Here is a 14,029-nt window from a genome sequence, read left to right on the forward strand (position 1 = left end):
GCATTTTTAAATTTTTTACTATTCTTGAAAGCTGCACCTGCTTTCAGTTATGATCTCAACAATTTAAACTTGCAGTTGTTTTATGTAAAGATGCAGTAAATACAGCTGTTTAAATTAAGTGCAAGGAAATCACTCAAAAGGTGAATGGAAGAAAATGTGGGCTAGGCTCTGAGATAGTCTTGCCCTCAGAGAAATCCTTTAAATAATAGAAAATAAAGTTCATTTGATCTTTTAATTTTTTAAGCATACAGTTCTCCCACTTCAGTTGTTTTTAATCTTGGGTGTCTTCACCTTCCACTGCTTGGTTGGTTTGTTTTCTGTCTCCAGATGAATTGCTGTTATTTTGGATAAAGTTTCCTTGGCTACTTTGCAAGTCAGTGACCTGTATATTACAAAATATTTTCAGCTGTAGCATGGTACTGATTTTACTAGCTGTTCACCCCTCAGCACATGATTCTACGATATGATTTATCACTTTAAACTGTGAATATGTGTTGTCTGTTATTTTTTCAGGTATTTGTGTGCCCCTATGGTTAATAGTGGACTTTTGTCATTAATTGTGAATGACACATGAATTGTGAATTGCTGGTTGTGTTGTTAATATCTACCCCAACAATTTCCGAGCAAGCTAAAGATTGACTTCTGAATGTCATTGTAGTACTTAGTTGTGTATTCTGTCTTTATCACTCCTTTTACTTTTTACATTAATGGATCTGTTGCAGTCTTGCAGCCTGCCTTTCATTAAAAAATTTCAAAAGTGTTGCTTTAAAGCAAAGTTGGGCTTCTGAGAATGCTCAAGTGCAAAGATGCACTTTAGTGTTTTTAATGGAAATTCTCAAATGTTTTTCCTTGTTCTTGATTTCTAGGTTCATTCATGGACATCACTTCTACAAACACAAGTAACAAGAGTGATGTTAACGTGGAACCAAGTGACTTCCAAGGAGCTTCTACTAATGACACCATTAAACGTTTAGAGTCAAAATTAGCGCAGCAAATGAAAAATACAGCCAAGCAGCCGGTAAGCCAACACGTGCAATTTTGAACCGTAATAATGAAATGTACGAAGATGGACAAAAGTGTTGTACCTGCTAGGAAACATTAGTGTCTTCTTTCAAAAACAGTACAAAACTGGAGCCAGTTAGTTATAGGAAAAGAACATGAAAGGGGATGGAAAAATATTGAATGATTCCAAAAAGGTAAACTGAAAGGCTCTAGTAAGATCGCCAATGAAATAAAAAAATAGTTCATTTTATTTAAAGGGATTCATTAGGTTAAAAACAAATTGTATTTGAAATTTGCTGCCTTAATTTAGAAACAAAATATTAGTATGATGTGAAATGATTAAAGATTTATGTGAATTTTGAAGATACTATATTTTATTTCAAGTAGGCTGAAAAAATACAAAGATTCTTTTGTGACAATATTGGCCTAATTCTACGCAATTTTTATCTAGGTAAGGTTAGATTCTTTAGAAGTTTGCAGGTATTTGGTTCTTGTAAGCCAATAATAGCTAAATTATTGCCATTTATTGAATTATAAATTTTAAATCTTGTCACTTTTAAAATGCACATTATAGAAATATATATATTAACCGACATACTGTGCATGTCATGGAAGGGCTTCTGCAGTTTTTTTTTTTTTTTTTTTATTTTTCTTTTTAAAAATGTGACTGTTGAAACAGGGTGACCCTGGCCGTTTGAGTTTACCCCCATCTCGTGGGAGCAGCGTGGAGAGCTTGTCAGATGCTCGTGCGCGACCACAGTCAGCCCTTGTTTCAGGAGAAGCCAAAAGGATGAGTGCTGACATGTCTGAAATAGAAGCAAGAATAGCTTCCATCACAGGTAAAATTAAAGGATATTTGGGAGATAAGCTAAGGAATTGGAAGGAAGGAAAGGAGGAAGAAAGATTTAAAATATGCATAGCCTTACAGAAGGTTAATACCATTAGCTGTATGAAAGTACTTTAACTTTTCATGTAGCCTTTATTGTCCTTTATTAATTGTGAGAGGAAAATGGTTTCATTCACAGTGGTACACTCAACAAGGTTGAGTATTTTAATTGGGCACTTCTAAGGTTGTGGAAGAGATTACTTTTGTTGAATTAGATTTCTACCTTTTTAAAAATAATTATGAGACTGCTAAATATCAGTCCTACTCCAAACGCACAGCTTTCTTCTTTGCATCTGAAATAATGTTATTGTATCTCTGCTAGCATAATTATTTCTAAAATAACATTTCCATCAAGGTTATTCCTATAATATTTTAAAATTAAGAAGTGGGTTTAAAGTTCAGCATGTTCCCAAATAATTCTTAAAATCCATTTTGGCAGATTTCAGAAAGAGAAACGTAGTTAGATATTATTAATCAGATTAACAACTCATTGGTATCCTTTGGGTTTGTTTGGTTTTTGGTTTTTTGGGTTTTGGTTGGGTTTGGGTTTGTTTTTTTTTTTTTTAAAAAAAAGGGCTATAGGTGTTTTGCCAGGTTTGCTTCAGGTAGCTATAAACTATTGTGTCTAAAGATTGAATCTTTGAGTGAATTGAAATTTTTGTGTAAGTATAAATACATAATTTTACAGTGAAAGCAGTCTTTATTCTTCCCAGAAGAGTGAATTAATAAAAATGTGTATATTTGGCAAACATTTTCTTGTCTCTCTTCTTCATCAAAGATACTGTTTGATAATCTATACAAATTACAAATTTCAAGTTTTAAGTTTCATATGTGAAACTTTTTTTGTTATTATATATAAACACAGATTTAAATAAACAGACCAAGTTATTTTGGTTAATCAAGGGTATTTACCTGTTCTAGTACTTTTCTACCAATCTGAAAATTAGGGTAATTGAGTAGCTGAAATTAATAAGGAAATATGCATTATATTCTGGCTTTCTTGTTCACCATGACTATTTCATTTTTGTTCTTCATTGTATTATGATTGCTCCAGGATCTTGTTTTGCTAAATACTGCAGTTACTCATGAAATAATATATTCTCTTGCCCTAAACACTTTTTTACTTTTATGTTCTTATTTTAAAGCCTTATCCCAAGATTTGTCTTTTGTATTGTCAGTCTTTGACTGGATGATTGTGTAGCACATCTCACCTTGAATATCTGTAAAAGTTTCCTAACACAGAAGGCAGCTGTGTACTTACCTGATAATAATAACATGCTGGTTCTATTTTAAAATATGTCAGGACTCACTTTGGTCACTGACAATCTAAAGTCAATATGAGTTTTTTATATTAGTGGAGATAACCTGGCCCTCCTTTGTGTGAGTTTTTAATTTTCCTGGTTTGTCTTCCTTGAGTACATTGCTCTCAATAGTAATTATTATTTCAGAATATTCTAAGATTTTGTTGTTGTTGTTATGACTGTAGGGTTTATTTTTTGAAATGAAAGTATATATTGAACATTTTAATTTAATTTAATTTTTTTTTTTTTTTTTTTTTTTTTTAATTCTTCACTTCAGGCAGTAGTGGACTACTAGAAATGAGGTCAAACCTATCTGTAACTTTTTCAGAAAGAGCTGAAACAGCACTGTATTGGTATTGCTTTGTTTTTTAAATATGTGACAGAAATAATATGCTATGAACCTGAAAAAAATTGTGTAGCTGGGTGAGAAATTGGCTGTTGTTAAATCAGGTCAATAAATATTTCTAGCTGTCTATCACTAGATTAAGTGTAAATCACATAATGTACATCACCATTACTTACTAAGTTTGAGATGGATATGCTGCAATGTTCTACCTTTGGGAGATGTATTCAGACTATTCTCTAAGTGGGGACTATTTATCTTAAACTACACAAGTAGATTTTATTCCAAAGTATGTAATATTTCTTGAACATCCTTCAAAAATGAAAAGGTTGGTAGTGATATCCAGTTTGCAAAACAAAAAAATCTTTACTAATAAGACAAAAGAATGGAAGGCAGGAATGACTGTCAAATGTAATAAGAGTAAGCATTTTTTTCAGAGGCAGATAAGATTTCCTTTAAAAGGTGGTGATTTAAAGAAACATAAGTACCAAGCTATTAAACTTGTTTGTAAAATAGTTTGTACCCAACACTAAAGACAAAATGTTATGTAAGTTCAGCCAATCAATAATTTATTCTGAATATACAGGTGATCTGAAACAATGAAATTTGTTCTCTGTTTGGATAATTACATTTGGTTTTCCCTTCCTTGTTGCCATGCTGCTTTTTTCTGTGTTTGACTTTTGTGTTGCTAACTATAACTAATTACACGGTGTTGTAATGATGGCTAGTTCTGCATTTTTTGCTTTTTAACAATTGCTTTACTATGTGTAAGCATGAATGGAAGGCAATGCAGTTTATTCTGCATGACACATTTTTGCATGAACTATAGTTTAACCAAGTTTATGAAAAGTGCAGTATTAGGAATTGAATAATTTTGCTATTGCCATTTTAGTGTTTTGCATGTGTATTGTATATGTGTATTTTTTCAGCCTATTCCAAGCCTAAACGAGGCCATCGTAAAACTGCTTCATTTGGCAACATTCTGGATGTCCCTGAGATCATCATACCAGGTATCTCGCAGACCAGGTGAACGGGTCAATTGGTTAAGATGCCAGAATAATGATCAGACTGCTAAAAATACTTCTTGCTCCAGTTGCTCTAGAACAGAACTAGAAATTATCCCAATAATTTTCTCATAATGTCTCTCTGAAGAGGAGCACGATATTTTAGTACAAACTTACTTTTATCAGTGAAGGATTTGATCTTCTAGTTCAAATTTACTTTTATTGATAAAGGATTTTTCCTTTATGATCTTCACGTTAAAGAGTCGGTTTACAGCGCAAAACTATATATGCAGTCTTTTTATTAAAAATGCCTCATTTGGTGAAAATGGACTTGAGTTGAAAAATTCCTGTCTAGGTAATTATCTTGCTCTGATTTTTGTTGTGTTTGAGCACCATTTTTAATCTAATGAATTATCAGTAGAACAAAAAACTTACTTATATTACATCAAATCCACGTGATACTTGTGATTAAAAAAAATACTAACACGTAATCTATGTAATTATTATATTAAACTACACTTCTCTAGAGCTAAAATGTGTCTGCATGAGGTAATTCTGTTGTGTTTAAGTAATGCAAACTAAAATTATTAGGAGAGGCTTCTGACAGGAAGAAAATCAGTATAATTAGGCACCATAGCTGGTAATTTCAATCGGGCCTTTAATGAATAATTCTCATCTATCCCAAGTTTATATTTAGTTAGCAGCATATTGTTTTCCTTTCACATTCCTTTTTTTGCAAAGTGGATTTCTTTCTTTAATTTCATACTTACCAAAGCCTAAAAATAAGTATAATCAGTCCCAAACTGTGATAGGGATACCATTAGGGATATGCAAGTTGCTTCAAAATTATTTGTCAGAGGCAGAAAATGCAAGTAATAGTATCTACTGCTAATCCTGAGATCCATTAAAAACTGTGGACCCCCTACTCTAAATCTGTGTTCTTTTGGAAGTTTCCTTGTAAATATTGACATTGTTTGCTATTTTAAAGTCGAGTACAAAAGACGGGTTTTTTACAAACGTTTCTTTCAAATAACTTTATTGAAGTTTACAAATAAAAATGCAGAATGTTAAAAAGTAGATTCCAAAGAACGATAGCACTGCCCATGAAAAGAAAATCTATTTGGCATTGAGGCTAACAAATCATCAAGAAAGTTTACTAGTGTAGCTTTCCAGCATAATTTTCAAATGGTCCTGGCCTGGTAAATAAGCTCTAGGAGCTAACTGAGTGCCTCTGGTCTGTGCACACAGTCTGCATGTAACAGCACTGAGGCTTCCAAGAAACCTTGAAACTTTTAAAGAGTAGTTAAAAAGTCAGTGAAACAAAATGCCATGTCATTTTCACAAAACAGATTGTACTGGTCTGTTGGTTTTACTTACTTAGGCAGAGGAAGTCAGTTAAGATATTCTTCACCTGAACTATTTTTACTGAACTTGACAGGATGGGAATTCCAAGGGGAATTTGGAATAGATGTGAGAGAAATAGCAACCTGTAGAAATGAAAGAAAGTATAGGATTGGAGCAAGCGTATTTATGAATTTTCTCAAAATTTACTCTTAAGGTATTTAAGTCTTAAACAAGCAATAATGAAATTCACTGTTAATGCTTTATCAGAAGTGACTATTTATAAAGAGGAGGATGAGAGTATCACATAGGGTAAATTTTGTTGTGACTGGGGAAAAAGAAATAGGGTAAAATCATGGTCATACCCTGTGGGTCATATACTAGCAACAGTTTATTTTAATAAGATGACATGGGACCATAACAGATGCTTGCAGATTAATTCCAGGTAGCATAAGTCATTAATACCATCTAATTGTGAAAAACTGAATTCTTAAGGTTCATTTCCAGGAAAGATAAGGAAGCACTAACACTATTTGCAGACCCTTGTTGAGGTTTAATCAGGAATTCAACATACTCTTCTGGGCAGCCATATAAAAGAAACATACGTGTGCTGTGAAATAATAGCCACAAGAGCTACTAGGTTGGTATGGAGAGTATAAAGAAGAATCTGAAGGCATGGCTTTTTTAGCCCACAGAATGAAAGCTGAGAAATGAATAATTTCTTTCTATAGATGAATCTGCAGCCAAAGACTAGGAAGAGAGAACTACTTAAGCTAAAAGACAGTATTGGCACTACAGAAAAAAGATGTAAATTGTCTGCAAATAAGTCTGGGATATATATTAAAAGTTTTCTGGTTGTCAGAACAGCTTTCCTGTAATAATCCAAAGGCCAGAAAAAAAGGGGTTCATCATTATGTGACAGGGATGTGATCATCTGCCCAGTAAAAGAATTATATTTATCTGTATACTTAAAGTATTTAGTTATTCAAGAGTACCCTGCCCAGTTATTCTTTTAGAGACAATATAACGTGGCCTATTCTCACCTCTTGCTTTTCCTTACTCTCAGTTCTGGCCTCTTAACACGCTTTTGCTCCTTCTTGTTATACTTCCAAGCCCCTAAGCTGGCACCTTTGTCTCAATCCCACCCTGTTACGTTCCTTAGCACTTCTGCCACCTACCCAGCTCCTCCGAACTTCCCTGGACACGTCCATCGAGCAGCTCGTCTCCGTCCTCGGGGCAGTGCGAGTGCTCACCCAGGCTGTGCTGCTGCCTGAAGTTCTGCTGAGCACATGGTAAAGCAGCTGCTTCCCGGAGAGGGGAGGCACCACGCAGGCATGTTACCATGAGTCAGCTGCTTTGAGGCAGGGCTATTTTAGAAGTATGAGTACTACATCTGCTATCATTGGAGTTTTTCGTAATGTGTTGCCTCAGCTGCTTTTCATCCGTGAACTGATTATGCTACCGAGGTTGTAAAATACAATTTTCTATCAGTTGAAGGTGAAATGTTGTAGAAGTGGAACCTTTTAATACATATTTTCTCTTCTTTCTAAATAGGTTTAAATAAGGGTGAATAAAACTTTCATTTAAGATGCTATTTTGTGTTACTAGCTTACAAAACTCAGAAATTGAAAAATGGATCAACTAATTCCTTTTTTTATGTAATACCTTAATAAATGAGTTTTCAGTGGTGGTAGTATCCTGCAACCAGATAGCCAAGTGAAGTATCAATATTTTTTTTTTTCCTTTCAATTTCTAGTGTATGTATAATATATAGTATGCATAATAACCACCAACATTTTATTATACTTAATAACCACCAACATATATATATATGTGAAAAATAAAAGCCCTATTAAGTAAAAAAGGCTTAAGTAGCTATAAGTTTAAAGAAACAAAAAAAAAATCTAAGTACAGTTTGTAACATGATCAAGAAAAGTAACCAGAACACCTTTTCAATACAAACCAGTCAAACAGCATCTAGCAAATACACCTTCAAGTACAGCCTTTTCTTCACTGGCAACATTAGACATCTCGTGCATATATCATGCATACATTTGGCTTTGTAATTTTGTCATCTGAAACTGTGCCACGGCATTGAGATTTTTGTAGCATTGTCACTGCATAATGATTACTCAGGATAGACACATTTTGTTGAGTGTCTTTAGAAAGTGGATAGGAATTACAGATGCTTTAGGTCTATATTTTTTCCATCTACTTTTAAAGCAATTGTAAGCCAGAAGTCCCATCTCTTGTCTGCCCAGATAACTTAATTCTTCTGGAATTCAGATCAATATTTTAACTTTTTTAAAATGTCTTCTAGGACTGTTATATTCACTGGTCATCCTGCACTGTGAGAGAGTTTTGGGTCTTGTAGGTGTGCAAGGAAGAGAGGGTCGTGTGCACACATAAGTGTAAAAGGAGATGCAAGTATCTGCTAAAGGGCACGGAGAAGAGTTCATAACTGGTCTGGATATTTGGCAGAGGGGTGCTGATCAAAAGCCTTAACAAGCTGTGGAATTTGTTTTTGCTGGAGTCTGTGTGGCAGTACACGATGGAAGTTTCCTGTTCCTTTTGAATTTCATTTTAGAAAATAAACAGCAGTATGTGAAATGGGGTTTTTTGAGGCCAGGAAATATCTTGCTGATGTTTGATTTTTAATCGTAAAATCCTGTAAACCACTAAAATACTGACATAGTGCATCAAGCTACTTTATTTTAACTTCTGTGCATTTACAAATCCCTTCATTTTTATAATGAGAAAAAATCAGTTTTAAATGGATGTAGAGGTAAGAACAAGATCAAAACTGTGAGTGGAAAGCATAGAGAAGTAGCAGTGATTTTATTTCAAATAAAGATTATATGTTGCACAGTGTATTTTTCAATTGAAATTTGCCTTTGAATCTGGAGCAATAAGTATTTGTTGGTTTGTAGTCTGTTTCTGCTTTGTCTAAGCTATTTGCCAGATGTCTGCATTAGTTACACTAATTAAAATGGCATTGCCTAATAGAGCTTGCTCTTCCCTCATGCTACTAACTTGAAGATACTTCATTTAAAGGTGTTCATTTATTACAACACAGTAGTTCTGGCCCTTCTTCCCTGCCCCCCCCACCCCGGCATTTTTTTTTTTTCTTTCTTGCACCCCACCCTGATTATTTTAATATTTTGGCAGCCATGTTCTAATATTTCAGCAACACATGTGCCGAGTTCTTTAAATTCACAAATGTTGCTAATCTGAAATGAGAATTTCAGATATTTTTGCAAGCCTATTTCAGCTGAGCTAATTTTGTAACAGTGTTGTTGAATGAAATGTGCACATAATTTTGTATTGGTCGTGGGTGGATTGCTGGTATCTTGAATATTGAAATGAGCTGTGGCAGCCAGATGAAGTGTGCACAGCACAGAATTCTATTAAATGTATAATCTTGTTTGTTAAATGATTAGATAGTGAAATAATTCACTGCAAATGAACAAGCTCAGAAATTTGGAGGTAGGTTCGCCATTCACACAATCTCTGATGAAGTTTTAAACATAATATAGCAACATTGTTGTATAGGTAAGTATATACTTTCCCTGAATTTCAGAAGCAAAAGATCAAGACCACAGAAAAGTTGCAATTTAAATTCATTTGCAGTCAGAGCAAAGAATATATTCCCATTCTAGAATCCTTCTTGATTTTCTTACATGCTTGTTTCTCATAGTACATCCTATAAATTTTAGACTATAAAATGTCATGACAAATTGGGAAAGTGACACTGAGAATTTTGTATTGCTGTTTTGTGGTAATGTGTTCCTATGTGTGATAGTACGTATATTTAAAAAATTCAGGTATGATACCGTTAAATGTTTTGATTAATATTGAATAGTCATAGTTTTTTGTAGTAACTGTTGGAAATCAAACACCTGTCAAGATAGTCTGTGGAGTCATGTGGAAATGATACTGAATAAGAAGTATCTAAAAGGTTAAAAATGGGATGCCTGTTACAGGGCTTTGGGTGAGGCAGGTTGGCTGTTGTGTGCAGGGTCGCTGGGCGAGGGGCTGTCGCGGCTGCTGGACACGTTTCAGATGCTCCCTCCAGTAGAAGAGTTACGTAATGCAGAGCCAAGAAAAAGAATTTTGAGCATTGTCAGCTGTTACTCAGGACGTTTTGGTGTTTCCTTTTGGACAGCTGACCTGCTCTTAAGAGACAATATAAACAAGCACCGTAATAAAAATCAAAGTGGCCAGGGAGATTCTGTTGCATAATCTCCTTTTATTTTTAAGAAGACTTTGTTTCCTGGAAATGCCTTTGATTGCGTGTCAGTGTTAAAATTTAAACTGTTTTATGTAGCTGTCACTGGTGGATAATTGCTAACAGGTGGAAGGAAAAGAGGAAAAGATTACAGCATTGTGCTCAGTAGGTTGATGGTGAGATGTGATTTAGCTGAACAGTCCCCTTTTCACACTTCTCAGAGCATGAGAATAGGACATAGTTTCATTCATCTGAAGGAGACAAAGACCACAAGGAAGCACTTTAGTTTCTTAATTTTTGTGAGGGGAGCAGCACACAGGCAGAAGTCCTTGCTGTGTTCCTTGAGCACGCCAAAGAGCAACAGGTTAAAGCTGGCAGCCTGTTATCTTCACAGTCTGGCTTTTAGAAATCCCCATAACGTAACGCACTTGAAATAGATGTCGTCATCAGCTCCTGCCCCAAGTACTAAGCCTGACCAAATACATGTGACAGAAGATGGTGGAGTAGAGTGCAGCAGCTATTCATGTGGTAGGAGTGGTTATTGTATTAGGGTATACTTTTTGTTGACAGTCCAGCATGTTTTGAGTTAAAATTCTGCAGCTGTCTCTCTCTCCCCCCCTCTCACTTTCTCTCTGTGGATTTGTACAAATTCCAAGCTCCTCTGCAACAGTCGCACCCTTATTTTGTTCTGAATAGATTTCACTGGTTTGTTTTTGTTTTGTTTTTTTCCCAGCAGGAAACGGACAGCAGAGGCGCAGATCCATTCAAGATCTTAGTGTTGCTGGAACAGAGTCCAGTCAGGTAATCTCTTTCTTGTCTCTTGTTTATGTTTCAGTAAAGTCAACACCAAATCTGTACAAGGAAACTGGTCTGGAAGTCTTCACCTTTGATGCTTTCGTAGAAGTTATGTGGAAGCTTGGCAGACTGTAGTGTTGTTTGTATTGCATTTAAATGAGATTCCATGAGGGTAATCTCTGAATGAGCTCTAGATGAGGAGTGTTTTCTGTATAGCTCAGGCAGCATTTATCACTCATGTACACGTGTTTTTTGTGTACCATTTAATTTGACTGAGGGCAGATGTTATGCAGGAAAGCCTTTTCACCTCTCTGTACGTAGAAGACAATTGTAATTATAACTTTTGATTGTGTGAAGCATTTATACATACATTAGACTCACTTTTTGCATAAAAATAAAAAACATGCATCAGTATTGTAAATGCATTTATTATCAATTTCTGAACCCTGAATAGTAACTTACAGTAGTATCTCTCCATTGCTTGTGAAAAGTTTACAGAAGGGTGATGTCACAAATTTGTTTTAAAAAAGCCTATCTGTAATAACATAACTTCTTATCTGGTATTGTCAGTGCCTTAGTAACAGACACAGTGGTATGCTACATAAAATTGAAATTAAACTAAGAACATGTTAAATGAGAAAAGTGCAGCTAATACTTCATTCAGATGTGTTTGTTTGGTGGCTTTAATTGCTTTATTGTCTGTTTCAGTAATTCACAGAGGCTATTTGGTCGTTAGTGTGAATTGACAATTTTGAGATCCCTGCTGTTTGGATGCGGGAAACTGGAGCTTAGCATATTCATCAGGTTAATCAGGTTTCCATATTAAACAACCTGCTGCAGTAATCTAAAATAGGTGGTAATTTTGGGGGTGTTCAGTTATCAGGGAGATCAATGTTTGATCCTTCTTTAATTCTGTGGAGTGTGGTAGCCACAGAAACCTTATCAGTCCCCCAGGTATTATTGGTAGAATTTACTATGTACATCTATCAGAAAATAACGAGTCTTAAATACATTTTTAATACCTTCAGAGAAGACAGGTATGTTAGAAAGAAATGAATCTGCAGAATTTAATAAAGGTAGAACTAAAATTATGAGGAACTTGGGGGGGAAAAATTAAGTGACAGTACATCAGTTATACCAAATTGCACTGATTGATACATGAATATATTTAATTACAGCTTTTTTATTTAAAATTTTTCATTCTGTTCATTTGAATTAATGGTTAATATTTCAAAACATAGAATTTCAGCATTTACTTAATATCTTAATAACTATTATAATAATCTTTCTTTGAAAGCTGTTCTACTGTTTGTATGGATGTTCTAGCTAAATTGTCCTTGTGACCAGGAGGATACAGAAAAGTTTGGTTTGTTTACCTCACCAATTTCTGATGAGGATCTGTAGAAGTACCAGGATCATGTTTTACTTTCTTGCTTATGGTAGGGTACATATAGGAAATCTAAGTGGAAGAATTGGTTATCTGCTTCTATCTTGCAGTTTTTTGAAAAGTTACAATAAAATCAGTAAAACAGAATATAACAGGCATGAAAAATGCACTTTAGAAGAAGTTTGCACTGTCCATGTAAAAGAATATTGAGTTTTCATTCACCAAGAAGAGACAGAAAAGTCTGCTGAAACTAATGCTAACATTTGACATATATGTTTTTCTGTTTTTTTTAATAAATCAGAAAACAATGAAGAAAGTAAGCACAGTGAAATTACATCAAAAGACTTACGATTACTTTTTATGAGTTTCTATAGCTCTAGACCTCACTGCCTTGAATTTTTATTAAAAATCTTGAACTAGTATCTGTATAAGCAATCTGCTATCCAAAGCAGAAAAAACATCTGGTCAGCTTATCATATCTCCCTGTATGCACAATACCATATATAGGTTATCCTTTCCAATGTGAAAATCCCCTTCCCCTCCCTCCCTTCATTGCAAACATCCTTCTTCCTCACATTCCGTTCTCCTTTACACCCGTACGACGCAGCCTTCTTCACCAAGCTGCCTTGGCACTGCGTGCCTCTGCTCCCACACCCAGCCCTTGTAAGCCCCTATCCTGCTAAAAATTTAAGTATTGTAATGGTGCTAGCTTTTTTTTTTTAACTGTTTGACTAAGATGCTAAAGCTGATCAGAAATCTTTTTATTAAGTGTGTTTTTCCTGAAATTTGCCACTGTGTCAATAGGAAATTATTCTTTTAGAACCAGGTTTTTTTTTAATCAGGAAGGTCTTTCCAATTCGGAACAGAATTTTTGTTGAGGTTGAGGAAAACACTGGACTTGATAATAAGAAATATATCAAAATTTGGGGTGCTTACCTGAAAGGGTATAGACCAAGACTCTTGTGTCCATGTTTAACTACTGGTCTGTTTTAATCTGACCTTCTTGTATGTTCTGTGATTGTATGTATATTTCATTTCTTTGTACTGTTAGAAGAATTTTTTGTGTGGTTTGTGTGGCTGATGATTACTATTTTTATGTTGTTGAGACACTTAAGGTATTTTCTAGTATTGCTCTTACTGATGCTATCAACAGCAGACAGTAACAGTGCTTTGCAGATGATTTTACTACTTAACTGACCCTTTTACATCAACAGTTTAGATAGGAAAGTAAGACTAAGCCAAAGGTTTTCCGTCATTGGATCAGCTGTTAGAGTGGTTCAGTGTTGAGAACATGTGTTTAAGTCCAATTTTTTACAGATTTCTCTAGTACTTGGTAAGCTTACAGTGGACCTTACTCCATGAGCAGCACTGATGCAGCCCCTCTCTGTACAGTCAAATGCTACATTTCCATTTGTTTCCATCCATATACTGTGATGCTCTATTAATTTTTCTGCATACATTTTTTTTTTTGCACTGCATGTTTTTTCTGCCTTTCCATTTCCCTGTCCCTGCATTTTAAAACATTGTGTTGTATCATCTGTCCAGCACTTGTGCTCTTGCCTAGATACCTTTGTAACACAGAAACAGATGTGCAGACTCTGAACTGCAGCCATAAAAACTTTTGGAGGCTTGAATGAACACAGCTAACCTTCTATTGACACTAGATAGAATCTTTACAGAATTTGATTTTTTTATGCAGATACCAAGAAACATATTTGGCATGATCACTCAAGAACTACAGG

The 14,029-nt window shown here is 34.8% G+C and overlaps 1 protein-coding gene across 3 annotated transcripts in view; it reads left to right on the forward strand.

Moving 5' to 3' along the window:
* Positions 1–14,029, forward strand: part of MAP3K7 (mitogen-activated protein kinase kinase kinase 7) — a 33,766-nt gene that overhangs the window by 11,009 nt on the left and 8,728 nt on the right. The window contains exons 9-11 of one of the 3 annotated variants that reach the window (XM_029083905.1): positions 867–1,018; positions 1,682–1,841; positions 10,842–10,906. In XM_029083905.1, the coding sequence (XP_028939738.1) occupies positions 867–1,018; positions 1,682–1,841; positions 10,842–10,906 (377 nt within the window). Of the gene's footprint in view, positions 1–866; positions 1,019–1,681; positions 1,842–4,428; positions 4,543–10,598; positions 10,634–10,841; positions 10,907–14,029 lie in introns of those variants that run through there. The other 2 variants (XM_010163517.1, XM_010163518.1) reach the window with 2 other exon arrangements.

The sequence above is a fragment of the Antrostomus carolinensis genome, unplaced genomic scaffold (genome assembly GCF_000700745.2).
Source record: "Antrostomus carolinensis isolate BGI_N321 unplaced genomic scaffold, ASM70074v2 scaffold9802, whole genome shotgun sequence".
Lineage (NCBI taxonomy): Eukaryota > Metazoa > Chordata > Aves > Caprimulgiformes > Caprimulgidae > Antrostomus > Antrostomus carolinensis.